Source organism: Phasianus colchicus, chromosome 2 (genome assembly GCF_987193195.1).
Source record: "Phasianus colchicus chromosome 2, bPhaCol1.hap1.1, whole genome shotgun sequence".
Classification (NCBI taxonomy): domain Eukaryota; kingdom Metazoa; phylum Chordata; class Aves; order Galliformes; family Phasianidae; genus Phasianus; species Phasianus colchicus.
In genome coordinates this window covers 96,243,736-96,270,105 of record NC_143437.1, presented here as the reverse complement: position 1 = coordinate 96,270,105, position 26,370 = coordinate 96,243,736, and the positions used below count along the sequence as shown (strand labels likewise).

Genomic DNA, 26,370 nt, shown 5'->3' with positions numbered 1-26,370 from the left:
GAGAGGGTTGCAAAGCCGTAACACGGTCAAAATGGCACAGTCTTCAGGACATCGCTGGGCTGCCTTGCTCCTGCCCACATGCTGGGTACAACAGACATGCTCTGAGATGTCCCCAGCCCCTCTTGTTTAGGTAGGGCTCTGGCAGTCTGCTCCCAATGTGGAGGAGCTGCCCTGTGGGACAGGCTCACCCCAGCCAACAGCTGGGCATCCTGCCCACGTGCCTGGCATATCCCCACATCTGACAATGTAGCGAGGATGCTTTGCTGATGGAGAACCGTCACTTCAAGAGACTTCTGCTACTCCCTTGTTCATGGAAACTAGGGCAAAGGGACGTGGAGACGTGAGAGCACAAGGGATGCAGAGCCAAAGGGGTCCAATAACAGCACATCACTGTTGAAAGCCAGCTGGAGGCTCGAGCTGTGACCCATGGCATGCAGGGGGAGGCTGGAGAAATAACATTTCTCACAGGTCCTTGGGGCTGGCCCTTGGCATCTCTCATCCCCTTGCTACTGGGTTCATGGAATAGGTCAGAAGAAGAGATCTAATAGGAGGGGAAGCTGATCACTGTAAAAGCATTAGCAATTCTAGGGGAGGATTTACTGGGCTGGGACAAAGGCAGAAAGCGTTGTCCCCTCTCAAGCACTCTGCACCAGCACAGCCTGTTCCCAGCCAGCTGCATCACCTCCACAACCTCTTCTTTCAACATCTCACTGGTTTCAGTACCCCATAAAAACCCTCTCACTGCACTGCAATGGCAGCTTCCAAAGGACACCATCAGCAATAGTTTGTGAGAGCATGTATTCAATTGTCCCTTGCCCATGCAGCACTCAGCTGTGCCCCAGGGGTCTCCCTCTGACACACCACCCCCATACCTGGTAGCCCAAGCACTTCTGTGACAAGCCTGAACAAAGCCTGCACTGTGATCCACTACAGAATGGCAACATTCTCTGTTCAGCTCCTGAAGCCACATGAGAGATAAGATACAATCCAAGCATGGTGGGCCCCTTTGGGCTCCTTCCACATGGAAGGCAAACAGCAGAAATGCCAGAAGAAACTTGATCTCAAAGGCAGCAACCAAAAACCAGAACCAAGTAGCAGCAGCCTCCCCTGCCCCACAGGTTCCTCCTTTCCTGTGCAAAGGCGATCACACAGCATTAACACAACCACTTGGCCTTCCATAGGAAATCTATGAAGTCATACACATAAAACAGCAGAGCACTGCCATACCAGTGCCTAGGTTTGATGTGAGATCAGGCATGCCTTAGATGGAATTGAAGAGGTCTACAGAGCTGTCCCAATCAGGTGCCCGCAGCAAGGCTATTTTGTGCTGGTTTTTTTTCCCCCCAAAAAGGATCTTCACAGTATAGAATTGGTTCCCCAGGAAGAAAAAGGATAACGGCACACCTGCAGGTAAAGGGTGGCAACAAACACAGTTAGGACATCCACATACATGTGGATGACACAGTTATCTGCAGAGGAAGTACCTCTGAGAACATTCATTAATTCCCTAGTAAGTTCATCATCGTCACAACAGTCTTCCCAGGAAGGAAGACGAAAGTCTTCCCAAGAGGCACACGAACGAAGACAAATAAGCAGCTCTATACTGATTACTGCAAGCAGCTTCTCCTAATATGCAGGAAAGCAGAGAGGCCTTCATTACCAGTTACTTCATCAGGTTGAATATGAGGAAACATTTCTTCCCAGAAGGAGAGGCGAGGCACTGGCACAGGCTGCCCAGGGAGGTGGTGGAGTCACCGTCCCTGGAGATGTTCAAGAACCGTGGAGATGTGGAACTGAGGGACATGGCTGGGGGGCATGGTGGGGATGGATCAGTGGGGGGGGATGAGGTTATCTTAGTGGTCTTTTCCAATTTTAATGATTTTATGATTCTGTTTAAAAACAAAAATGAACAATAAAACATGGCAGGTTATTACGAGGGTGCTATTAGCAGAGGCAGACTAGAGGGCTCCATAGATTTGGGGAGGTAGTAGGGGCAGAAAAAATGAAATGGGACACTCATAATTCAGCAGCACACTAAGGAAAGACTGCATATGATGCGACCAATGCCTGCTAGCTCAGGCCTCCAGAGGGAGGGTGTGAACCTTTTCTCAGACCTGGGACTGCAGAGGTGTGCGAGATCTCACTCGCAAACAATCCTTCTGATGAAGAGATGCTGGATGTAAAGAGAGGCCCCAGCCATGTACAGTGCCAGCAAGGCAGAAGTTCAGTACGGCTCCCAGTGATCAACAGAGGGACTGGGGAAGTCATGCAGCACTCATGTCAGCCAGGAGAGCTCTTGGTCGCTCTGGAAACAGTAACACTGCATATCACTTGTTATCATCCCTTGAAAGATTGTTCAGATGGGAGAAGGTTACAAGAACTGAGAAAACTTCCTTTGCAAACCCAGAGAAGCTCTTACAACTGCTTTCAGCTCAGCTCCTGTAGCTTCCTTCACTGTTTTCAGGTGATCCATCACTGGGAAAGGTATTAATTCTTGAGGTGTTAAATGCATGAAGCAGAACAGTCAAATTACAGTACCTATCCAGCCTGTGAACAGACTTCACTACACTGCTGTATCCCGTAGGGGCACAATGAGAACCGCTCCATTTTATGCTCAAAGAAGGCTCAACTTGACAACAAAAGACAAGCATAATAAGAAAACACAAAGCTATTTACAAGGGGTGACGTGGTACAACTTGGGCAAAAATGAATGCCTTCACTTGCCCATATCAATTGCACTGTTCAAACAAAAGCCCCCTAAGCTGAGGAACAGCCTTTCCCAAAGTATCACATTGACCCAACCTTACCTTGTCACAGAAGACTTTAATCTGGCAGTAGGCACGGTGCACAGGTTTGTTACTCCTGTTGTTGTAGCTGTAGGTGTCGATCTGAAGATTCAGGGGCAGGCCTTTAACTCCCTTCTGAGAGGAAAAGTCTGTGCTGAGGCAGTTCACAGAGATGAAAACCTGCAGAAGAGAAAGAACAGTAGTCATCAGCAGTATCACACAGATTGCTCGCTGTCAGTGAGCAACAGACTACATGACAAACAGAGATCTAGATGCTGCTCTCCACCCCTACATGCAGGGCTCTCTATCTTCTGAGATATCAGGTAAAAATCCAAGAGATACATCACTGCATTCCTAATTCTTTATCCACGTCACGGGCAAAGTCACTTCAATACAAGTAAATTTCAGTAAATTCTCAAGCTCTATGAGATCTCCATCCACCTTTCCTAGACATTTACACCAGGCCTTTCTCCAGACACAATGCTCATTATTGGCACATCTCAGAAGAAGCTGCTGGAGATATTGCAGGAATGCTGTCCCACCAACTACTTGCTTACTTCTTTTGCTACTAAAGAGAAGCACCAGTCTGACACTGCACAGAGAATTAGTGCCACCTTCCGGAGCCTCTCAGCATTGCAAAATCCCATGTTCATTTGCATGTAGTGTATGGGTTTGATCAGGATCTGTGATTTTGCAAAGTGCTTATCAAAGGCTTCTTTGCACAGGTTCTGCAACGCCCTTCTCAAGTTCTGACACAATGGGGGAAACGGAAATGCAATACCTATCAACAGATTAGGATACGAGCTCTTATTCTCATATAAAACAGTACTATAAAAACCCAAAAAGAAAAACCAAGTGAGGTTGGCTGCCCAGTCGAGCACTGCTGAGCACAACCCCTGGCACAACAGCCCAGCAAAGAGCCACAGCCAGGACCTTGCTAACACCCTGCCAGGTCCCACTCCTGCAGGGAAATTGAAAGGTGTGAAACTATTTCCAGTAAACATCAGCAATCCACAACCACCTGCATGTTGAGCTTCAGGGCCTGGAATGGGCAGAGAAAGGGAGCTGGCAGCACTGCCAGGGTGAGCAATTGCTCCAAGGAGCCTGAAGAGATGCTCTCAGCTGCTCTGGGGCTGTGTCATCAGCCACATGCACAGCCTGGGTAATTGTGCTCCCTGAGCACTGGTCTTGTTTGTAAGAGAGCCTTAACTCCGCTGTCTGCATATTTTTACATCTTTTCAATTTTAAATATATGGACCCATGATGCATATTCACACACAGCTCTCCTGTCTGCGTGGGAAAGATGACTGCAAGCTGCAAGGAAACACACACCAGCAGCTGCTCCACATCTCCCACAGCCCCAGCATTCCTGCAAAACCCCTACCTGGAGTCCCACACCACTGCACCCCAAGAGATCGAGCACCCACAAAACGGTGCCACATCTCCTCTGGCAAATTCAGGTCTGAGTGTGGGGCACTCCACTGGAAGAGGCCCTCGGGCCCAGCCTTACCAGCTATGCAAAGCACGCACAGCACTCCGGGCAAAAGGCGGCAGCCTTGGCACAACAGCTACGTGCTGCTGCAGCACAACTGTGTGGGGATCTCACGGGAACTTGGGATCGGCTGTCAGATGACAATGATTATCCTCCTACTTGGAATCCTCCTCATTTGATTAGTTCTGGCTTTGAAGAGTCGACCTCATTTCAATGCCATTTAAGTTTTTAGGACTCTGGGAGGGAGATGACATCCAAACTTTCTTGCGCCTCTCTCAGAGCCTGACTTTGCCCATTTGTACCAAAACACCTCAGTTAAAAGGGATCGTCTGCTTCTCCCAACCCATCCTGCAACTCCGAGCTCTGCTGTGAGCTTGAAGTTGCTTCAAATTCCACGAAAGGGGCACTTCAGAGAACTGCTTTTCTAGTTGAGCTAACACAATCCCAGCCAGGTACTTTGCTCAGGAAGATGCGACTGTGCTCAGAGAGAAACGTGGGGCTGGGTGAGTGAGCCAGCTCTGTGAGCCAGCTCCATCCCCACCCCACAACTGCCAGAAGAAAGAAAAACGTAACCGCAGAAGTTGCTCCACGTCTTCAGCCTGCTGAGCAAGATTCCTTTTCATGTGTCCAACCTATTTTCCTAAGGGCAGTTCCGCATTCTCAGCTATATTAAGATTTGCTGTTACTTTGAAAAAAAAATAAAACAACATTTTCATCTCACCTCCCAAGATTCAACATAAAGCCGGCACTTAAAAATAGAGTGCTGTCAAGCCCAAGCACTTACAAACGTGAGTCAAACCCTCAAAAGTTACGCAGATTTTCTTTAAAGATCTGGAAAAGGATCAGAAACCTGTTCCCGAGTTATATTTTGCTTGCTTGGCATTTAAGCCCTTGGTGTATATTGAATCATATTTCCAGGCTTTGCCAGACTTCAGTTTCTGTTGTTGTTGTTATTAATGAAAGCTGACAAATAGCTCTGCACAGCGGTGTTTGCGATAAAACACCAAACAACAAAGTCTGCAAGCCAGGACACGATGCTGTAACTCCACATTCGGTGACATTCACCCCAACGCTCTCCAGACCTTCCATGGCCACGGTCAGCACTGTGCAGCCATGGGGCAGGTGAGCAGCAGCTCAACCCTGCAGAAGGAACAAACAGACACAGGGATGAAAGCAGCTGCTTTGTGATCATGCTGGAAGGTGACATGGGAAGAGCATAGACCCTCTTGGCTTCCTGGGCCGTTCTAACCACCTGACTGTTCATAACTCCGAAGAAACGCACTGTGCCTATGGTCAGATCTGCAAGAAATGATTTTCACTCTGCATAAAAACCTAATCTGGCTGCTCTGCTGCACGCCCTCAAGGAAGGGCAGCACAGACAGCCACGTTCTTTCCACACAGCACCTTTTTCCTAACAAGATCTGCCTTTCAAACAAACCAGGAAAAACAGGCGTAATTAAAGGGCAATCAAAGCACTGCAGGAACCTCACTGTCAGCGAGATGAAAGATGTCTTCATAATGTGAAGGCCTGCATACCTACATCTCCTCTCCCTGGTTTATCTTGGACGTGGGGAGCTCTTTGGTCACACAAGAAGCACCAGCAATTTTGCTTAGTCCAAAGGCTGCATATGCAGAAGCTTCAGATGAGATGTCACTTTGCACAGACTCCTCTTACCCACTGGAGAGCAAAGCTGAAAGGGATCCTGGGGCTGGCGCAGGTAAAGGCAGGCTGTGTGGACAGGAATCAGCTCTGCTCAGTCCCCAGCACCACACGTGGTAGAACCTGCAGTAAGGTCACATAACAGATCTCCACTCATGCCACGGATTTCTTTCTGAATATAGCCCTAGACAGATGGGCTTGGGACCATCCTTGTCTGATTACCTTCCTCCCTGCAACTTAGCTTTTGTAAGCAGAATATAGCTAAATTGCATTGAACTCCTCCTATTTATGCTCCATTTGTAATTGGAAGATAAAGACACTGCTCAATAATTCAAGTCCATTGGCCATTTCTTTTCTCAATTCAGAAAAAAAAAAATCAGCTTTTTTCTAGCACTATTGGGTAGGCAAAAGCCTCTCATTTTAATGTTATACTGAACTTGAACCTATCAGGATGCTCGAGACTTTGGTTCACTGTATTTGGAGAGACCACAAGACCTAGTGTCTAAAACATACCCAGTAGGGACAGGTTAAGCTGCTTCCTCAGGAATGCAGTATAAACTATTCTTTTTGACCTTGGCCCACTAGTTGCAGCGTTCTGCCCAAGATGCAGTAGGCAAAGGTATTCCATTGTATCCCACTTCCATAACACCAAGGCACAGTCTTGCTGCAGATGGCTCACCAGACTCCCTGCTCCCAGAACCAGCCTGGGGCCTCACAGACCTCGCCCAACAGGACCCACTGGGTCCGTGCTGCATTGCACTCCGCTTTCCCTCAGTGCAGCAAGCTCATTCCTGTGGTCTCCGGCTGGGGAAGGCAGCAGGGAAGTTGCTGTACAGTTGACTTTATCTCTGTGTTAATTTCACTTTTTGTAGAACAGAGAGCCACAGAACCCCTCAACTGAACTAACCTGAAGAGGAACCTTTGAGGCTTCCACATAAGATTAAAAACCAGGGGAACAAATAAGGCGAAGGATGCATCTAACCTAAATAAAAGAGTGTGGTTTGGACCAGCGGATTTGAACCTGCCTGCCAGCAGAAGCTCTGGGAATGTCAGTCCCAGGCCTGAGAGCTCCCTAGTTGCACGGTGACCCACAGATGCATGCAGCCACACGGTCACTGTACTCTTGCTGAATAGCTGGAGGAACAGCCTCAGGCCCAAATTCCACAGACAGCTCATTTATCCGCCATCCACCAAAGAAAAATTACCCAGAAGCTCAAAGGTCAGTATTTAAGTGCCGATGGCCAAAAGCACATGGGTTCTCTGAAGGCTTTGCTAAATACAGATGTGAACGAGAAAAACAAAGGGTCTTTCCTAAAGACACAAGCATATGGATGTGTGCAGGAGAGACTTTAAAGCGCTCAATCCTTTTGAGCTGGATGCAAACCTTTTCTAGCCCCAGAGCCTCATAAATGACACCAGTGCAGCCCCAAGAGGCAGAGTGCCATGCTAACGTGGCCATGTGGCTTTCAGGAACAGAGCTGGGCCGTGGCCAGGCAGCTGGCAGCACAAGCAGGGCAAGCATGGGTCTGCCTGCACACATCCACAAAGGTACAGCCCAGGAAAGCAGTGCTGGAAAGGCTGCTCTACCTTTCAAAGAAGGAGGAAGAAAAAAAAAAAAGCTTGGTACCGATCACCTGAGAGGTCGCTAATCTTGCTGCTCTCACATTTGTTTCTTCACCTCCCACATGCACCACAGGTTTTGCATCAGCAGGATGAGAGCCAAGACAGAGATAAAAATTGGGCAACTCATGCACCTGTGGGCTCCCCAGCCGCCTCCTGCCTTCAGGATCGGACGCTCCAAATAAGGGTTGTCTGGCAGATGTGTGATAGGGCCGCATCCGCTGCGGCTCCCTGAGACCCAGCACCATCCTGCTGGGTGTCCAAGGAAATTGTTTGCATTCAAAGCCTCCAAAGCCCCATCCCAGTGACTGGCACAACACACAGTGCGGGTCCCACACCCTGCCAAGCAAGGCGGAGTGGGAAACACCACCCGGTCCCAGATGAAAGAACATCCTCCTTGCAAGCTTGTTCCATCAACAGAATGAAAATGCATAGTAATGAAAGGAAAATACATATTCCTGCTCACAAAGAGCAACACTGATTGCTATTCCAACACGTGCTGTGAGTATTTCCTTGCTCCAGAACATGGGAAAACCAGGGATAGAGGTTCCCATTCCTACAGTACTCCCCCCGCCCCATATTCTGATAAGATGAAGATGCAGCCCAGGTGTTGCTCTCATTGGAGTGGGTGGAAAGAAAACAAAAGCAACAGTTTGGCAAAGGAAAAAATAAAAATAAAAATATAAGGCAATATGTTTTTAAAAAGTCTGGAAGAATGAAGTCTACTATGGCACAAAGATGGCTGAAGAGGAAGTTTTGCTATCAGGTATGAAAGGAATGGAGTTAAAATCATCACCACCCAGTTCTGTCCACAGAAAAGCTACTGCAGAAAGCTTTCTGCTTCGGCTTTAAGAGACATGCTGTGAGCTCCATGTTGGAAGCTCAGAAAGATGGTGGAGTTCAAGATGCCAGGTTCCGGAGGAACAACTCTTAGTTGAGGAACTGCTTCTGATGCGCAGTGTTTAAAATAAAAAGCAACAGACGCTTGGATTCAGATAACCCAGCACAGAGAACGGAGAGCTCTGTGTTAGCAGGCAGGTAGGCAAGGCTGGCTGTGACTTTTCCTAGGGCCCTGCTCCTAAAGCTGTACATACTTGTGCACCAAAGTACTTGTGGTCTGTAGCCTTGGCTTCAAACCAATATCTTTCCTTTAAGTATGTCTGACTCATCACATTTCATAGTTTCATTTCCAACTAACCAAACCTGTACCTCCTCAATGCTGCTGAAGGTGGCAACACCTTCTTTAATGAGGCATATGACTGCTGTTTCATTACAATGGCATCCATATAAATACATGCAATATTCATCAATCAAAAAAGTTGAAATTTTTCCTACGGTGAACACCGAGTGAAGATTGTGCTAAAATAAACTCTTAAAATAAACCAGCAGAGTACACCCCTGCCTTACCTGCATGTTACAGCAGAAGACCCACCCTCTCCAAAAAGTGGGCTCACCTAACAGAAACCTGCCTAAGAGCTGCAGTTGACATGCACGAGGACCTGTTGGAAGACCACTCTCAATGGGCAAACTACTATTTTTAAAGGCTGACTCCAATTAGCTTCCAATTACCTTATAGACTTTTCCACATTTCTTGGACAAAAAAGAAAAAAAAAAGCATTGTTTAATCGGATTTGTAATTTTTAATTATAATTCAGAGCGTCACTTTAGAGAAAGCACAGCATCTTCCCCTTAGTGGAAAGAGCCAAAAGCTCTACCACAGCATTCTCCAGCCCTAAAGCTGCTGTTAAACTCTGATCACGTACCTCATTTTAGTAGAAAGGGTCTTTCACACACAGAGCCTGGCTTACAATGCCTTTTTTTGTTTTTGGAGGGAAGGAGTGGGAGGACAATAGGGCTCTTAACGTGCAGTGACATCACTTTTGGCTGCAGTCCTACCATCCAGCCTAAAACAAGCAGACAGAAGCCCTCCACAAGGCCCTGTTCGGGAACTACTGACTTCCAAGAAGGACCCACTGGCAAGCATGGAAGGCTGCCTCCAACACCAGCAGGGACCTGTGGTTCACATAACCTGTCAAAGACATGACCGCCACAAAGACGCCAGCTTACTTTACTGTGTTCTGCCCAGAACTCTTCTGCCAAGTTGCAGCTCTCGGGCTTTCAGCCAAACAGGTTGGGAGCAGAGCCTGGAGCGAGCCAGCTCAGTGCTGCACTGTGCAGCTGAGCCCCTCTGCAGAGCCCCCAGCCCAGAGCACAGCACACTGCCTTGCCTGGGGCAGACACAGGGCAGGAACTCAGACAGCACCCGAGCGAAGCTGGATCCAGCAAAGCCAGTTAACCCTGGGGAAACCGATCTGTCCAGATTGTTCAACTGTCACTGACTTGAGAGCAGGCCATGTCTCCAGGCCAAGGTTAAGGGAGAGAGAATGTTTCACAGCCTAACGGCTAACAGAACAGAATGGCCAATGTGAAGGACAGAGCAGCAGGGAAGACTTGTAGGAAATGTACATTTAACCACACACACGGACAATTCTCGTAGAATCATTAAGATTGGAGAAGACCACTAAGATCAACTAGTCCAACGATCAACCCAGCACCATGCCCACTAACAACATCCCTAAATGTTCACTGGAACAGGTTGCCCAAGGAGGCTGTGAATGCCTCTCCCTTGGAGGCATCCAAAGCCAGGCTGGGTGTGGCTCTGGGCAGCCTGGTCTGGTGGTAGTGACCCTGCACATAGCAGGGGGGTTGAAACTAGATGATCATTGTGGTCCTTTTCAGCCCAGGCCATTCTATAATTCTAAGTGACACATACAACTTTTTCAGGAAAATCTCCAGGGACAGCAACTCCACCACTTCCCTTGGCAAGACCTGTGCTGGGTAACAAACAAAAGGAGAATCAGGCACGCTGTGTAGTCTTCAGAAGAGATGGTTCTCAGTCTCAACAACTCATAACCTAGATCTACGACTACTTTTCCTGGCTGCCAGATGGAGTCAAAGACACAAAAAAGTGCAACAAAAAGAGCAGCAAGGACAGGATTCCTCTTTCCTAACTTAAGAAGCTGACTTCAAAGACTGTCCAATCAATGGGGAACAGCAGACACCTCCACAGAAAAAGTTCCATCCCAGCTCTAGACACCCCATCCCTAACAAAGGGACAGAAGAAAAAGGAACAGGCTTGTGTTCAGACACCTAAAAGCTGTTAGCAGAAAAATAATTCTGCCCTGTCTGGCCAGAGAGGCAGAGGCCCAGGATAGGGTGGGAAGCTGTTTGAAGTCTCCGAAAGCCTCAGGGTAACTCCAGCATTACCTGTTGCGTGCAAGCAAGTGTATCAGCTACACATCTTTGTCAGACTCATCAGACTACACTTCCACCCAACTGGGACTGCACCCAAGAAGCTGTGCTGACTTTCCTAAATACCCAATTCAACAGTTCACCACTTTGTCAGCTATATCCCCTTTCGAAACCTGGTTGTCTTCTCCACACCCTCAGCTCCCTTCACTGCCTCAGAGCAGGGAAACTTCAGGTCCTGGGCCCTTTTCCAGTTCAAACACATTTGCAAAAGCCACAGAGCATTCACTACGCTGCTATTCCCTTCCACAGGCTGGCCATTTCCAGCGACTTCTGTGCTGTCCTGAAGGAACAGAAGAGGGCAGAGAGGAGCCACTAAAAAGAAGTACAGCACATCCCTGAAATCCAGAGACTTGAGATCCCGGAGTGGGAAAAGCCTGTCGTATGTGAAATACTCCTGTCCCCGCACACATGGGATGACCTAACAGCACACAAATGCAGCCAGCTGCATAACTTCAATTGCTTCAAGCAGGACTTGCCTGCTACAGCTTATGTCCAGTGCCCTGGAATCACACTTAACTCTCCTAACTGGGAAATACTCTTTCCTGGTGAGAAGCACTCACTGATGAGTGCTTCCAGCCTCCAGCTATGCAGCTGCAACATCTGCACACCTTCCTTCATACAGAGTGAAGTTACTACTTGAAAACAGTGTTTTTTCACCAGGAACTTGTGCATTACCAACTCCTTTGGGGACCAGCAAACCATTCTATCATAGAGCAAGGTAACAGAGAGCGTGGATGAAGTGGTGGTAGAGGCCTGATGCTCCTGTAGAGCCCTACACAGCAAGGGTTAGCACAAGAAAGGAAGTGCTTCTTCCTTCCATCATAAGACTCTGGTCCCAGAGCTGCTAGGGGCAATTTCTTGAGATGATATGCTATTTCTGCCTTAGGACTTTCTGACTTGCACCCAGAGTCCTGGGTCCCTATATGAATAATTGCACCAGAAACCTCAGATGCACAGCCCTGCACCACTGCACTGCACTGTACAGGACCAGATCCTTCCCACAGCAAACTGGAATCAAGAACAATAGTAAAGGAGAGAAGCAGCAACCCCAAAAGAATCCTCTGGCTCTAGCCCAGGTAACTCCAGGGCTCAGGAAACAAGTTTCTAATAATCAAGGCTTGCTGGCTGGTTAAATATACTATCTATGCAACACTGCTGTTATTAAACACAAGACAATATTTATTACTGCAAAAGACTTTCTGCAGCATCAGAAATTCAGCTCGCTTTATTCTCTGTTCCTCATATGCTTGAAGACTATTGTTTGAGGAAGAAAAAAAAGAAAGGAGATTGAGAGAGTGCGAGAAAGAGTGCACGTGTATGCAAGGTAAACGAACCATGCAATAAAAATTGTTGAAATTGGCTCAGGCATCTCTTGATAAGATCACAGGAGTTGAGAAAGAGCTGCAGCTCATGGATGAGAAATCCAACCACTGACAAAATGCATCCGCTAAGGAAAAAAAAATCTAAATAGACATTTAAACACACAGAGCACTTGTTAAAAATGAGACCTGGGTCCAGAGTATTTCTGCCTTAAGATCTGGATTCCAGAAGGTATCAGTGGTGCCTTCTCCATATTCACACAAACCAGCACTGAAAGCACACGGATATTATGCTGAAAGGAAGGAAATTTGTCTTACAGAGCCATAAAACCAGCCTCAGTCACAACTTCCCATACCAATTAATCCCATACGCATTAGCCATGAGATGAAATACAACTCTGAGGATCCTCAGACATTTTCAAGCTGTTATTGGTAATTTCACTACGAACCTGCAATAACTAAGCTACTCATTCAAGTGCCTGTATAGCACCTGGGCAATAAACACCTGGACCAGCTTCAAAATAGATACACTCAAATTCATCAGTTACGTGCTGACAAACCTGTTTAAAAGGTTTGGTTCATCTTTTGGTTCACCTAGATGAATACTGCTGTACCCACTAAAACCAGAGTCTCTGCCTGGACATGCTGAGGATGACACAGTGGAACTGTTCAACAGTTTGCTCCTCTGATCACAGAGAAAACACCGAATGCTGAACATCTATGTTGATCTGTTCACTGCCAGTTTGCTAGGACTGCCCTGAGGGATAAAATCAGGAGAAAATTACTAGGCTGTCAGCTGGTGGGACAGGATAGCTTTCCTCAGGACGGCCACCCAGCATCAGCTCTATGCCCTGCTCTGTGGTTATGTTCTTGTGCAGCATAGAGTAAAGCTTGCAATAGCAACAAGTTCAGTGCAGCAACAACATCTTGTGCCTCTTGCAGAGCACAGCAGCACACACAGCTCTAGAAGGACCTTTGCATTTGCTGCCAAGAGCTCCAATGTACCCTGTACTAGGGCTTTCCCTAGACATGGCACCGCAGCCTCCAGCAGCTCTCCTCACAATGCTGGTGACTAGCACAAGATGCTAGCAAGAGAACAGTCAGTCCACAGAAAACAGAGGATACACTTCCCAAATTTTGAAGAAAACCCTGTACTGTCGACCCAGGAAATAAAGAAATTCTCCAAAGACGACTTCTGCACTCCAACTCCAGCAACAAAGTGCAGGAAATGACTTGGGAACTGAGGATACTGCATTCTCTCTTACCTGCTATCATGCCAGCTAGAAGACACACAGGTCCCTTTCAAATAATGGAATGGCTTCATACAGCCACAATTCTCTATTAACTAGGAAAGCTGCCTGTACTTACACATCTACTGTAGTGCCCCAAAGGTCAGCAAAAAGACAAAAACAAAGTTCACCAGGAGGCTGCTCTAACTTTAAATAGGTCACGGTGCATTGGAATCTGTGGTTTCAGCAACGCATACTTTGTTAGCTCAACAGCAGCAGCTACTCCTTCAATACGAGCCCATCATCACAGCTTTAACTCCTGAGAAATTGCCCTCCCTGCTTCTTAACCAAGGGAATGTGCTGCTGCTGCTGAGTCCAGTTACACTCAATCCCACCCCTAGTACCGTTTCATCTGCTCTGGAAAAGTTCAGTGCTTCCTTTTGTTGGTACTTGTCTTTCAGCAGACAATTCTGCCAAGAACCTTAGAGCAGTTGCAAAGCTCTCCGCAGTTGCACATAGAAACCCTCTTAAGAAACAGCCAGGAGGTTTTGCCTAACATAAGAGCGTAAACAAACTTGTTACATGCTAATCACTGGGTAGGCCACACACCCTTCTCCTCCCCCCACGCCGTGAATCTACTGAAAGGACAGGAAATAAAACCATGGTCACATACCTTTGCTTCCTCGTTGATGTCCCAAGTGAAGGAGATGGCATTGTATGCGATCTCTTCAATGTTACTGATGGTGTTGAAGCTCTCCTTGTAGTCAGCTATTAGAAACAACAAAAAAAAAAGAAGTGTGAGGGAGAAGAAGAGGTGATACCGCCCGGAGTTCTTAACATATACACAGCAGCAAAAAGCTGCACCTCCTCCGTGACACCTTGGGGACAAAGGAAGGTGAACTGTATTTAAGAATGGATCACTAAGAAATTTGGAAATGACTCTCAGACCAAAAACCAAACATAAAAAAAATAACCAACAAAACCAAAAACCCTATGCAGGTTGGAAAATGAGGCATTACAGAAAATCCCAACTAGAAACTCGAGTGAGAAAGGCAGACATCATTGATATTGCATGTCCTGAGTCATAAGTTGCTACGTAGGGTAAACTCTGGACGGCAATGGTAAAAGCTCTCAATAAAACTCATCCAATAACAAACAAAGATTTGCATGTACGTCTGCTTTAAGTGCCAAGTGATTAATCCCCGCGTTTATTCACAGAAGGAAGACTCAGAGCACAACTCAGCTTTCTGCCAGAGAAGTTTGGAAGGTGGCCAGCCACAGCTTTATCTAGAGGCCAGAGGAAATTTGCAGCATTTTCCTTTTTTGTCTGTGAACCAAAGACCAGTTGTGAGCAAATCTCACTAGAGTTGAGGTACTTCTCTACAAGGATCTCACCCTTTGAAGAAATACAACATCTAGGACAGCCACAGAGTCTGTAAGATGCAATCTGGCTACAGCTACCAAGATTCATGCCAAAAGCAACTGTAATCTGGAGAGAATCATCAGATCACCCAACACAAGTCTCCAAACTCAGCTTATTCGTGAACCAAATAGAACCTTCCAGAAATCCAGTCTCTGTAAGGAATCCTAAAAACTACATTAACTCAATCAGAAGCTCCCTCCAGTTGTTCAGAAAAGTTACAGAGTTGAAAGCATAATGCAAAGGCTCCTTAAAATAACAAAGCTTTAGCAGAAAATCCATGCCAATGAATTAGGTTTGGAGTTTGACATCAGCAAGAAGTGTTCCTTTACCTATGTCAATGCATCTTTGTTTGGCTGTGTGTTGTCTTGAGTGCCAGTATTTCCAGTGCCGGAGCTGATCTTCTCTTGTTTTGTCTTCAGCAAACACTACCATAATGACACTCTAAAAGGAGAGGGAGAGGGCAGAAGATTAAAGAAAATAAAACATAAACACGCAGAAGAGAAAAGGCCACGGAGTACATTTGTTTTGGAAGTTCTCCTTGGTATCAAGTTTTCCGCATTAGGCTTTCCAAAGTAACGCAGAGCAGTACACCTGGCACGCAACAGGAAGGCAGACAACAGCGTTTTCTGGGTCATAAACAGATGAGCAGAACTGCCCTCCTAACTGGAGTTCATGAATCTCATTCCAGGTGTTGCATCACTTTTACACAAGTGCTGACAATGCTTCTTAACAGACTGAGCCAAGATAGGTTGGCCTGGAAGTAGGTGGACAGCAAAGGAATGAACATTGACGTAACAGAGGAGGTAAGCTGCCCTTAGTGCTGATACTCTGGTTTAGATTACTGTGCTTTGGAAGAGTTTAAGGCTACCAACATACACACCCCTCTTTCCCAAGAAACCACAACAACTGCCACTCACGCGGACTTTACTGATGGGGTGATGGATTCCTTCACTGCTGCTGACTTCTTTGAGTGTGATTGGATAAAATTGACCCTTATTTAGGTAAGTCATCGTGCTGTCCCCAGGCTTCTGTCGGAGGGACTTGGAGGCTTCCAGAGTATATTCAAAGTTATTCCTACAAAGCAAAGATGGCAGTCATTGGTAAGGCACTTTCCTGGAAAGCTGATTAAATGTTCTACATTTAATTTGGAGAAATTCCAAAGTCATTAGTTGACTCACTAAGCCATCAACAGGCAAGGAGGCTGGAAAACAGGATGAGCCCCTTCTTAAACTATGTCCTTCATGAATGAAGATTTAAAGAGAAATTCTTCGCAAGCTAAATCCCAAGTCACAGCAGCAGGCAAGTCTGGAAGCACCTTATTCTATCTCAGAGCAGCAAGCTGCTCTCACAGAAAAGGAAACTACTAGCAACTGATTTGCAAGCTAATAAGCTGTTCAGTGGCCACAGTCTCCTCTTCTCTCTTGGTCAACTGCAACTAACCTAACAGCTACATTATTCTCCTTCACTGAAGTTCACAAAAGTTTCATGCTTCCTATTTCTGCTGTAGGTTTCCAGCAGGGAGAGAGGAAAGCAAGAAGGCAAGGAAGCGCATAGTGCATGGAAGCCAGCTGAGATCACTGCCAAACTGACAAGACAGCACTACATCTCTTTATGGAATAGGAAGTCCTTACAAGGACAGCAACTGAAACAGGGTGCTGTTTCCAATTCCACAGGTATTTTTAATTAAAGATGTAGGCACGATTTTGAACTACGAAACAAGCGAGTCCTGTTTGTGCTTCTGAATTCTACAGTCCCCAGTGCCTGACAGAGACTCGGCGCAGGAGGGAGTGAGCTTGGTCAAACCAGTGCTAAGAAAACAAGAGGGAAGGGACTCAGAGGGAGGCTTGAAGCATTACCCAGAAATACTGTCAAAAACATAATCTTCTGAGTTCATGTTGGCCATCCGGAGATTCAGTTCAGCAGGAAAGAAAACCTGGGGCAGACAGAAAACAAAACAAAAGAACAACTAACACAGCAGCAACACCAGAAGTCAAGATTATACATATAGGTGTTATCACAGAACTTCTGACAGGAAAGCTGATCACCAGGTAACAATTGATTTCTAGTCTGTGAAAACAGGATGCTGGAGCAGGGTTTCAATCAAAAACTTTTGGGTGTCAGTTAAGCACAACATCTCACACGTCTCTTAGTCAGATTATGGCAACATTTTAAAGCTTTCCCAGATCTCAAAGAAAGAGCACAGCTATGTCCTTAGTGCGTGTCTTTAAAATAAATAAAACCAAAACACGGTTGCTCTCATCAGTTGGTAAGACAAAACAAAACACATGGATTTTCATCCAACTTTACCTCCCAGTCAAGGCCCTTACTACTGTTTTCCACTGACACACACTATACCTGGAAACTAGCAGTGAGGGAACTTATCAACAGTCACTTCAGCTCAGTATCTGCACAGGTCCTGCTGAGCACTGAACTCTTCCTTGCAAAACTTAGCCTAGTGCTGTGGATCAAGATAACTATTTCCACATTCTGCAAGCCAACAACTCTGTCATCGGTAGGATTAGTCATTTGCTTTTGATAATGATTTCATGTTGTATGGGTTTTACATACAAGGTTATACCTATGCACCCCTCTGAGAAAATCTTCTATTTCTAAAGCACTAGGCACATTTCTGCCCTATATAACAAAAGCAATAGAAGACAGAACTGGATCTCTACAGACAGATTAAAACACACACACACACACACACACACACACACACAGCCTCTCGGTACCTCTTGCACGCCTTCCTTGAAGGTCTCTGAAAAGGTAGAGTCCGGCGTTCGCCTCTGGGAGTTCTGTGGCTGGGTGTTGGAATTGAACTGGTCAGGAGTGAGGTTCCTGTCAAACACCACCACCCGCTCGGGGGGCTCGGGGTGGTAGACGCTTGGAGGGATGCCCACTGCAAAGCTGTGGGGCTGCGTCTCCGTTTTGATGGAATGGGTGGGCATCGTCGCAATCGAAACAGTGACCGTCGTGTCAGGGGTTGTAAGGTGGCCTCTCTTGTCCATGCCCATCTGGGGCGTATGTGGAAGGACAATATTGAAAGGTACATTTTTCAGAACTTGGACTCTGTTTTCTCCAGTGGAAATAAGTGACTGCTCCGTCACATTTGGGATGCTGTTCCTTTAAAAAATAAGGAGGAAAAAGCACGTTAATTTTAGAGCTTGTTTTCTCATTCCACAATAACCAGAAATACTTTCCAGCCTTTTAGGGACAGCTGATACAAACTCTGGTGTTTGTGAAAAATAGCTCCACCCTAACCTGAAAAATGGAGAAAAAATAAAAAAAAAGAAGAAGAAATCCTCACCCACTGCTAACAACTCCACCCTGGAGATGAATTACCCTGGAGCAAAGAATGAGGGAGGATTCACTGCCCAGATCCTCACCGTCTGGAAAACAGCAGTCCAAACCCAAGCACTGAGGCTTCTCTCACCTCACATCAGCACGTGCAGGCTCACACCAGGCTGCATGAAACTGCTCTTCGGTGGATGAAGGGGGATCAAGAGTAAAGTAGCAGTTCCTTTGCCATAAGACTGTCTGCCACTCAAGAAGAGTTCAAAGGGAAATTACAGCCCTCTTTCACACACAGCCCCTGAAGAAAATCCACATCAAGACTCCCCAGAATGGTTTACGTAGCTTCACACTCTCATTGCTGCCAGGATGCCATTTACATCTGTGGTGAGCTGACCTCACAGCTAGCAGCCACTAAGAGTCAGCCCTCCCTTCCTTTCTCCCTCCCAACAACGTGGTCCTGCCCTCTCCAAAGCACCAATTCAGACACTCCCCCATCCTCTTGGTGAGCCAGTTTGGCTTGTTCAACTGACAGCAAGCTAATCACTTTTTTCTCCTGCTAGGTTATGGGTCAGTAGAAGACTACATCTCGTACTAGGGGAGCAATGGGAACACATGGCTGGGAACCAGACTGCTCTTATCAAGAAGTTGTTCAGTCAGCTCAGCCAGATCACAAAGCCTCACCACAGGTCCTGAAGACATTCTTATCTTCTAATCAGTCCAAAGGAAAGGATGGTGGGAGAGGAAGCTTGAATGAACTTCACGTGCATAGTATTTTCCTAACCAGTATCATCTGCTTTGAGTAGAGAGGCACAATACAGAGAAAGCAGGAAGATGAAGAAAGAAAGGAGTTCCAGAGGATACAAGAGAAGTCCACAAACAGCACAAAACCAAACTAAATCCCAAGCACTCCGAAATCCCTCCCTACCAGCCCATGCATAAGGGAGCAACACTGCTGTTGCCCGACACCAACATTCTCAGTGCACAGCTGAGGAAACCACATGCAAAAACAAAGGGTCACCAGTCACCTCTGTGAGCGTTGGGAAGGGAAACCTGTGTTACCAGATGGTGCCCAAATTTCAGGAAAGCAGCTTTTGCCAAGCAGATCATGACACAGGTAGACAGAAAGCAGATGGATGGCAATGAAAAGCAGTTAGGGTCTCAGCTCTCCACAACTCGGTGCGCTCCCTTCCCGTTCCTGGTGCAGACAAGGTAACGTTCCTTCAGAAGCTGTGGTGGAAAGGGGAATAAGCAGACACACAGTAGTAAAAACTGATACCTTTTGCTATGATCTTGGTCAGGATGTTCTACCTCTGGTTTAGCTGTTGAAGATCTCCTCTCCCTTGGAACCTGGGAAATACAACACATGCTATAATTGCATTCTTCCTTCCATATATATATTAAAAAAAAAAAAAAAAGAGCACCTTCAAACACAGCCATTAAAGCTCTTCCCCTTGTTTGGTCAAATTAAGAAAGCATCACTCTTTGATACCAGTCATTATTAGCATTACACCTTGACTGATGGTAGCACAGCTGCTTTGGGACACCAGGCCCATTCCACGTGCTGCTCAGCAGATCCTGCTGTCAGCAACCCAGCCAGCATTAGACTGTGCTAAAACCAGAGGAAAAGTGGCACTCAAGAGCTGGACACCAGCACAGAGCTGAAGTGGATCAGAAGGTCAATTCTTAAGTTCCCAAAACCACCTAAGGCTTCTTCCTCAGGGATCTGGAATCTGGGGGGCTCAAATGATGCTCCCAGCAGCAGCAAACTCGGTTCTTGGCTCAGCAGCACCTTCCAATAGGGCACGCAAACAGGGGTAGGTATCCCCAGCCCTGCCCCAAAGAGACTGCCTCCACAGCCTCTGTTTGGAGAGACTATGGGAACATTTCAGAGCAGAAAGTAGAGCCTTGGACACATGCTCACTTTGCGGTGGTTTTCAGTGCAACTCATCCCACAGCCATTGGTGACAGGCCGACCCTGAGCTCAGCCAAACAGCCACAGGGCAGAACAGGCTGGCTCGCCCCCTCTGCTGCATGGTTAAGCCCACGTAAGTCCCTCCACAAACACACACATGGCAGTCAGGGCTTTTGCAAGCCTCAGTGTGCCACCTGAATGATTAAAACAAACGTTTTCCTGTGTGAGGGGGAGCAAACTCTCAACTTTTTCCCTTGCTGAAGCCTGCATTACAAGCACGTTTGGACGCTGCTTGTGTTTGCCAGCTCAGGTGCAATGTGAAGAATCACCGCTTTACTGCTAATTAACTCTAATTCTAGTGACATAGCTGCATGAAAAGCATACTTCTCTTAATAGCCCCAACTAAAGCCTAAACCCTGGCTGTTCCACGTAACATGAAACCTCTACCAACACCAGAATTGGTTATGCCACAGTCAACTGCAGAATTTTGAGAACCTCAGAGTGAAGAGTACTGATGATGATAACTATTTATTGTCAAAACAAAGCTCTTCCAAATTGCCTTTGGACAAAAGTCTAGACCTGCAGAATCCAGATTTTGGCCAAACATTTATTTCCTGTGAGACCCTACTAGCACCAACGGAACTATCAGCAGCCTATTAGTCAAATGGAAGTCAATTTAAGCCCAGTTGTTTGCTTTTTTTGTGCATTTAGATTATTTTTTTGTGAATGTTTGTTTTCCAGCGGTTTGTTAGCTTTTGTTTTAAATATGAGACGTTCAAAGGTGATCTCATCAGCTGCTTTTAATATTGCAAAGAAGAGGAGGCGTATTCGGAATGCCTAGACGCTGTCCCTCCAGCATTACTTCATAACAATAAATCTTTCAACCTCCAGCCATTCTGCCTCACACAAGTCTGCCAAATACCTGTTTTTCCACTGATTTTTCTACACACCTACTGGTATCCAAGCACGAAGAAATCCAAAACTAGACATGAATGTAGAGCAAATCCCTACTGCTTTGCTAAGCGTGAAGGATCAATGCTGACACTTTCTTTGTAACGTGCAGATTTTGATATCAAAGTAGACTTCGTGGATTAAAGTTGTTTTGGTGTTTGGGGGAGGGTTATTGTGAGTTTCCCCCTCCTTCTCGAGAGCATAAAAAGCGTGAGCACAAAGCAGAAACAGTTTTCTCACAAAACTGGCTGAATAACATCCACATCAATGAGCTTGTGGCATTTTGTTGCGCGTGTAGAGCACTAATCTCCATATTAAGCATTACAAGAATATTTTGATATTTAAGGCATATGCAACTCTCTTTTCTAGGCAAGAATACAATACATAGTCACAGAATCACAGAATGGCCAGGGTTGAAAGGGACCTCAAGGATCGTGAATCTCCAACCTCCCTGCCACATGCAGAGCCACCAACCTCCTCATTTAATACTAGACCATACAAAGAAGGCAAACTCTTGGTTTGAGAAATGTACTGAGGCTGGCAGTCGTGCTCACGACTCTTCGAAGACACTAACCACAACATCAGGCAGCAGAACAAGGCAGCCTTCTGGTGTCCCTGCCTGCTCAGCAAAGAGCAGACAGGCATGTCCACGTGCTGAGCCAGGCCGCTGCACACAAGCAGGTCACCCTCTGCATGCAACTGCCTGCTGCTCTCCACTCACTTGTAAGATGGGGTGGTTTTATTCACCCCAGTGTTCATGTTTAATCTCTAGGGAAGAAACAAAGCATATTCCAGGCCAATCAGGTTATCCGTGAGAATATAGTAGGCTAAATGTCTCTGAGAAGATCCTGAACACTAGAGAAGATGACCATGGTTGTCCAAGGATTAACAGATTATGGCAGCAGAAGCTCACCAAAGGTTAGAGGGATGCAGGCAGTAAGCTCTTTGGAGTGACAAGCCCCCCCACACAACAGAAATCTGTTATTTGTAGCTCCAAATGATGCCACAGCAGAACATAACAGCCCCAGCAAAAGCCAGCTGTCAGTCCCACCAGAACAGGCATCACAAAGCAAAAAGAAATGTGTTTTTGCACTCAGACGGACACGTTCCAAAGTCTCATTCTCCACTATTACGAACGACACATTGTCTGCTCCAGAACCCAGAGTCAACCAAAAGGCAAAGCCCTACTACTGAGGCCTTCGACCCCCCCCCAGCAAGATCTAGACAGACTTACTTTGCTTTGTTAAAGAGAAATCAATTTTCAGGAAAAACAATTTTTTTTTTTAAATTAAATTTGTAAAACACACAGATTCAATTCCCCATCCGTGCCTCCTACAAAATCCTCTAGCAAATGATGTTTTTGCACAGGCAGTGTCAGAGCCCACCCCTGCCAACCCACCTTGTAGTAATCATACAGCAGTCCGAGGGCGGCAGCGCTGTCCTCATCGCCATTGATGCTCATCATAGCTTTGGTGGCTGCTGTAAGTGGGTTTTCAAGAAAGGATTTCCAGGCCTCATCTTCACTGGTGTAAGGACGTCTCTGGGAGTAGAGAGAGTCATTCTGAAGAACCAACACGGGTCTTTTACTTGAATCGTGAAAGAAAAGAAGGAAAAAAACCCACACATCTGTTAGAACACATGAAAAACATTCTTCAAGTTCTTCAGAGTTACCTGCCCCAGTTTCACAGGGTTCAGGTTCTGATTCAGCGCACGGCAAGGATTAGTCAACACAAAAAGCAGAAACCTAATTCTGATCTCACTCACACTCTGCACACATCGGGATTACTTCGACCAAACTCAGCTGGGTTACACCTGGGTTGCACACAATCGCAGCACTGCCTCAGAGCACCACTGACCCGCCAACGCTCCGAATCCAACCCAGAAGCCATACGTGCTCACTGACCTGCCACCAACCAAACCTCCAGCACACCTACACAACACTAGCGAGCCATGACCTGCTCTAGCTCCCATGTGGGAATAGGAAGTGCAAATTAACCTAACATCTTTCTCCCAGAGCTTTGTGAAGGCAGCAGCCAGCAGCTGCCAGTGAGTTACAGACTGCACAGGGAAACCAAGTCAGCGCAGCCCTCCCTGCTTCTGGCAAGAGTAGATTTACTGCCTGCTTATCGCTGAAGCGATCTGTGACCCTAGTTTGAAACAGCATCAACCGGGAGAATAAAAAAAAAATAAAAAACAACCCCAAAACACTACAGACAACTTGCTGACGTAGCATATTGAGAACCTGGATCTACTCTGTTTTGTGACTGCTGCCCAGAAGTGAAAGTGGGACCTATGCAGAGCGTGCTGCTCCACCAGCTCAGGGCACAGCACATGCTCTGGCTTTGTTGGTGGGACAAGCGCTCCAGCTTTAAGGTCAGCCCAAGATAAAGGTCAGAGCTGGCTCTTAATCAAGCTCAGTTTTCTTTCCAGTACAAGCACATCATCCACTTACTAGATTGTGTCGAACTGGGGGCATTTTTTCATTTTCTTAAATAATTAAAAACTTGAACATTTAATGGATTGGTAATCGTTCTTGTTTAAAAAAAGCAAACAAAAAAGAAAAAGCCAACCACCACCAAAGCCACCCCACCCGCACCACCGCCGTTCCCCTTCCCCAGAACGGGATTCTTTTCATCTGCTCTTTACCCAGATGCATTTGGAGACCGAAATATACTACAAATACAAAAAGTTGTGAAACGCGAAGTTGTGAAATACTCTAATCACTATAATCAGCTTAACAGGATCCTGCATTTATCACCACCTTCCACCAAAAAGATTGCCAAGCACTTTGTAAATGATGCGTCCCATTGGTTACACAAGTGGTCTCACCAGCCTCAATGGGACACCCAGCTGGGCTTCCGCAGCTGGAGCAAGGGGGAGTTGCCACGGTTTATATGAGCACTTTGTACCTATAAAGCAGTATCAGAGCAGGGAAAAAAGCAAACAGAGAAGCCAGGCTCTCCCAACACTTCTCTAGGCGTTTGCACGGCTTTACCCTGACACCCTCCCACCGAAATGCAGATTCTGCCGGTACCTGGGACATCCACTTTCTACCAGAGTCTGGACAACAAAAGACAAGCTGAGTTTTCTTTAGGAACACGGCACAAGTTTCCGTTCTTATACTTCACAATGAAAGAAAACTCGAACACCTGTAGTCAATAGGGAAGTCCTCAAACAAAGTCGCTTGCAAGAAAAAGGTGAGAGCAGCAGCGCACGCAGTGAGGGCCACGGCATCACCGCCGGCCTCGCTGGGAATCAGAGGGAACCCAAGGCTCATCGCTGCCACAGCCACGAGCTCCAGCAGATCCCAGAACGACGCGTTTCTGCGCCAACTGCCACAGCACTCGTTGCCCTGAAGGCAACCGACCCCTCAAAGAGAGGGAAAGAGCGGGGTTTGGCAGTGCCGCAACAGAACCGCAGCTTCTTTACGGGAAACGCGAACGTATCAACGAGAGTAAAGCAGCTCGTCCTGCTCACGGCGCTGCTTTGGGCACGGAGCACGTGGAGCTGCTCCCGAGCCGCAGGCGTCCCCGGCACGGCGCGGTAAGTCGCTCGGGGCTGCCCGGACGTCGTTCCGTCCTCATCTACGGAGCGGCACGGCGAACAGAAGAGGTGCCACGGCGCCCAGGCGGCGGGCTGTAGAGCCGGTGTTCCACGGAGCAGCACCGAGCTCCGCCGAGAGCCCAGCGCCTTCTTAAGGAGCCACGGAATCCTCGGAGTTGGAACGGAGCGCCGAGGGCCATCTCCTCCAACTCCCCCAGCTCACGGGGCCACCGCGTTACCGCCGGTCACACCGACCGACGCGGCTCCCTGCCGGTCGAGCTGCCGCCGGTCAGCTCCGAGCGCACGCGCGAGCGGCCAACAGCAGGAACGCCGCTCGCCGCCCGACGCGACGGCAGCCCCGGCCCCCCGAGGCGCGGCCGTTACCTGCCGAAATCCACCTTGCTGGAGGGGTGCGCCTCGTAGAAATCCATGGGGCCGCTCCAGCGCCCTCCGCCGCGCGCGGAGCCCGGGCCGGGCGGGCCGTCAGGGGCTGAGGCGGCGGCTCCCGCCCCGCCGCACGGCACCGCACCGCGCCGCGCCGCAGCGAGCAGTGCCGGCCCGCGGCCGCCGCCCGCCTTTAAGGCGCGGTAGGGGGCGGGAGGCGGACGGCGGCGGCGCTGCCCCACGCCCGGCGGCGGTGTCGGGTTTCAAAGCGGCCCTGCCCCGCCGCTCGCCGCCGATGATAAGGGCGGGGGGAGAGGGGCGGGATGGCCGCGGGGGTCGCCCTGCCGCCCCCCTCCCGCCGCGTCGCGCCGCCCCCCGAGGCAATGGAGGGGCGGCCCCCGGAACCCCCCGCGCCGCGGCGCTCCCCCGGCTCCGCCACCCCCGACCACCGGAGGCAGCGCCGGTCGGACCGGACACGGACACGACCCTGGCCTTCCCCGCCCCGCGCGCTCACTTGTCGTAGTCTTGTGTCATGTCTGGCGGAGGCAGCGGGCGGCGGAACTGGCCCGGCGGGTCGCGAGGGCGCGGGGGCGAGCGGAGAGAGTAGCGCGCAGCCCGCCGCACCGACGGGTTCTGGCGGCTTTTCTCGCCCGCTCAGGTGGCTCCCGCAGCCGCAGGTGGACGGCCGCCGCGGGACGCCTCCCATTGGCTGCCGGCGGCGAAGGGGCGGGGCCGCCGAGCCCCATTGGGCGGCCGGGCGGGAGAGGGCGGGGCCCGCGGCCGCGCGGGGCTGCGGCGCTGAGGCGGCTGTCGGGGCGGTGAGGGACGGCGGCCGCGGCCCCGCGGGGCGACGCTCCGGGTCCGGCCGGGTCAGCTGCCGAGCCGACGCAAATAAACGGCCGCCCGCTCCTCGCTGCACCTGCTGCGGGGCACGGAGCGGGGAGGGGCGACGCCACACGCCGCGATCGGAAGGACGTGGGTCTCTCCCTGGGAAATACGGGTGGGAGGCTGCAGTTCAGGTAACGAGTTGAGTCGAACCCGAGCAGCAGCAGTGCCGTCTGCCACATGCCCACATGCCGCAGATAACGGCCGTAACCGAAAAGCGGGCGCAGTGACAGAGCTCTCCTGGGTCAGCAGCTCCTCCCTCTCGGTACAGGGCACGCGAAGCAACGGAAGGGCTCTCAGCAGCCCAGGGACGCAGAACAGAGGGAACAAGCTTTCACTCAGGCTAATCGTGGAGCTCGGGTAACATCTTCGGACGGGATTACCGCTGGCGTCCAAGAAGCAGAACGCTCTGCTTGGATCTGCACACGTCGCCATCAGCAGGGCAAAAGGCAGATCGGTGGAGGATCGTGCTCTGAACTGAAATGAACTCAGTTCGGTGGCTCCCTGTGGCAGAACTGCTGGAAAGCACTGCCAACTTCCTCTGGTGCCGTTTGTTTCTT

General features: G+C 48.5%; 1 protein-coding gene across 4 annotated transcripts in view; it reads right to left on the bottom strand.

Moving 5' to 3' along the window:
- Nucleotides 1-25,577, bottom strand: part of GRHL1 (grainyhead like transcription factor 1) — a 39,026-nt gene extending 13,449 nt beyond the window's left edge. For 2 of the 4 annotated variants that reach the window (XM_090136364.1, XM_031610809.2), the window contains exons 1-9: nucleotides 25,440-25,577; nucleotides 22,398-22,584; nucleotides 19,412-19,482; nucleotides 17,574-17,964; nucleotides 16,698-16,774; nucleotides 15,759-15,915; nucleotides 15,171-15,282; nucleotides 14,092-14,186; nucleotides 2,808-2,966 (exon numbers count right to left, since the gene is read on the bottom strand). In XM_090136364.1, coding sequence (XP_089992490.1) covers nucleotides 2,808-2,966; nucleotides 14,092-14,186; nucleotides 15,171-15,282; nucleotides 15,759-15,915; nucleotides 16,698-16,774; nucleotides 17,574-17,964; nucleotides 19,412-19,482; nucleotides 22,398-22,584; nucleotides 25,440-25,459 — 1,269 coding nt within the window. In that variant the 5' untranslated portion in view covers nucleotides 25,460-25,577. Of the gene's footprint in view, nucleotides 1-2,807; nucleotides 2,967-14,091; nucleotides 14,187-15,170; nucleotides 15,283-15,758; nucleotides 15,916-16,697; nucleotides 16,775-17,573; nucleotides 17,965-19,411; nucleotides 19,483-22,397; nucleotides 22,585-24,925; nucleotides 25,042-25,439 lie in introns of those variants that run through there. The other 2 variants (XM_090136363.1, XM_031610808.2) reach the window with 2 other exon arrangements.
- Nucleotides 25,578-26,370: the final 793 nt, after the last annotated feature.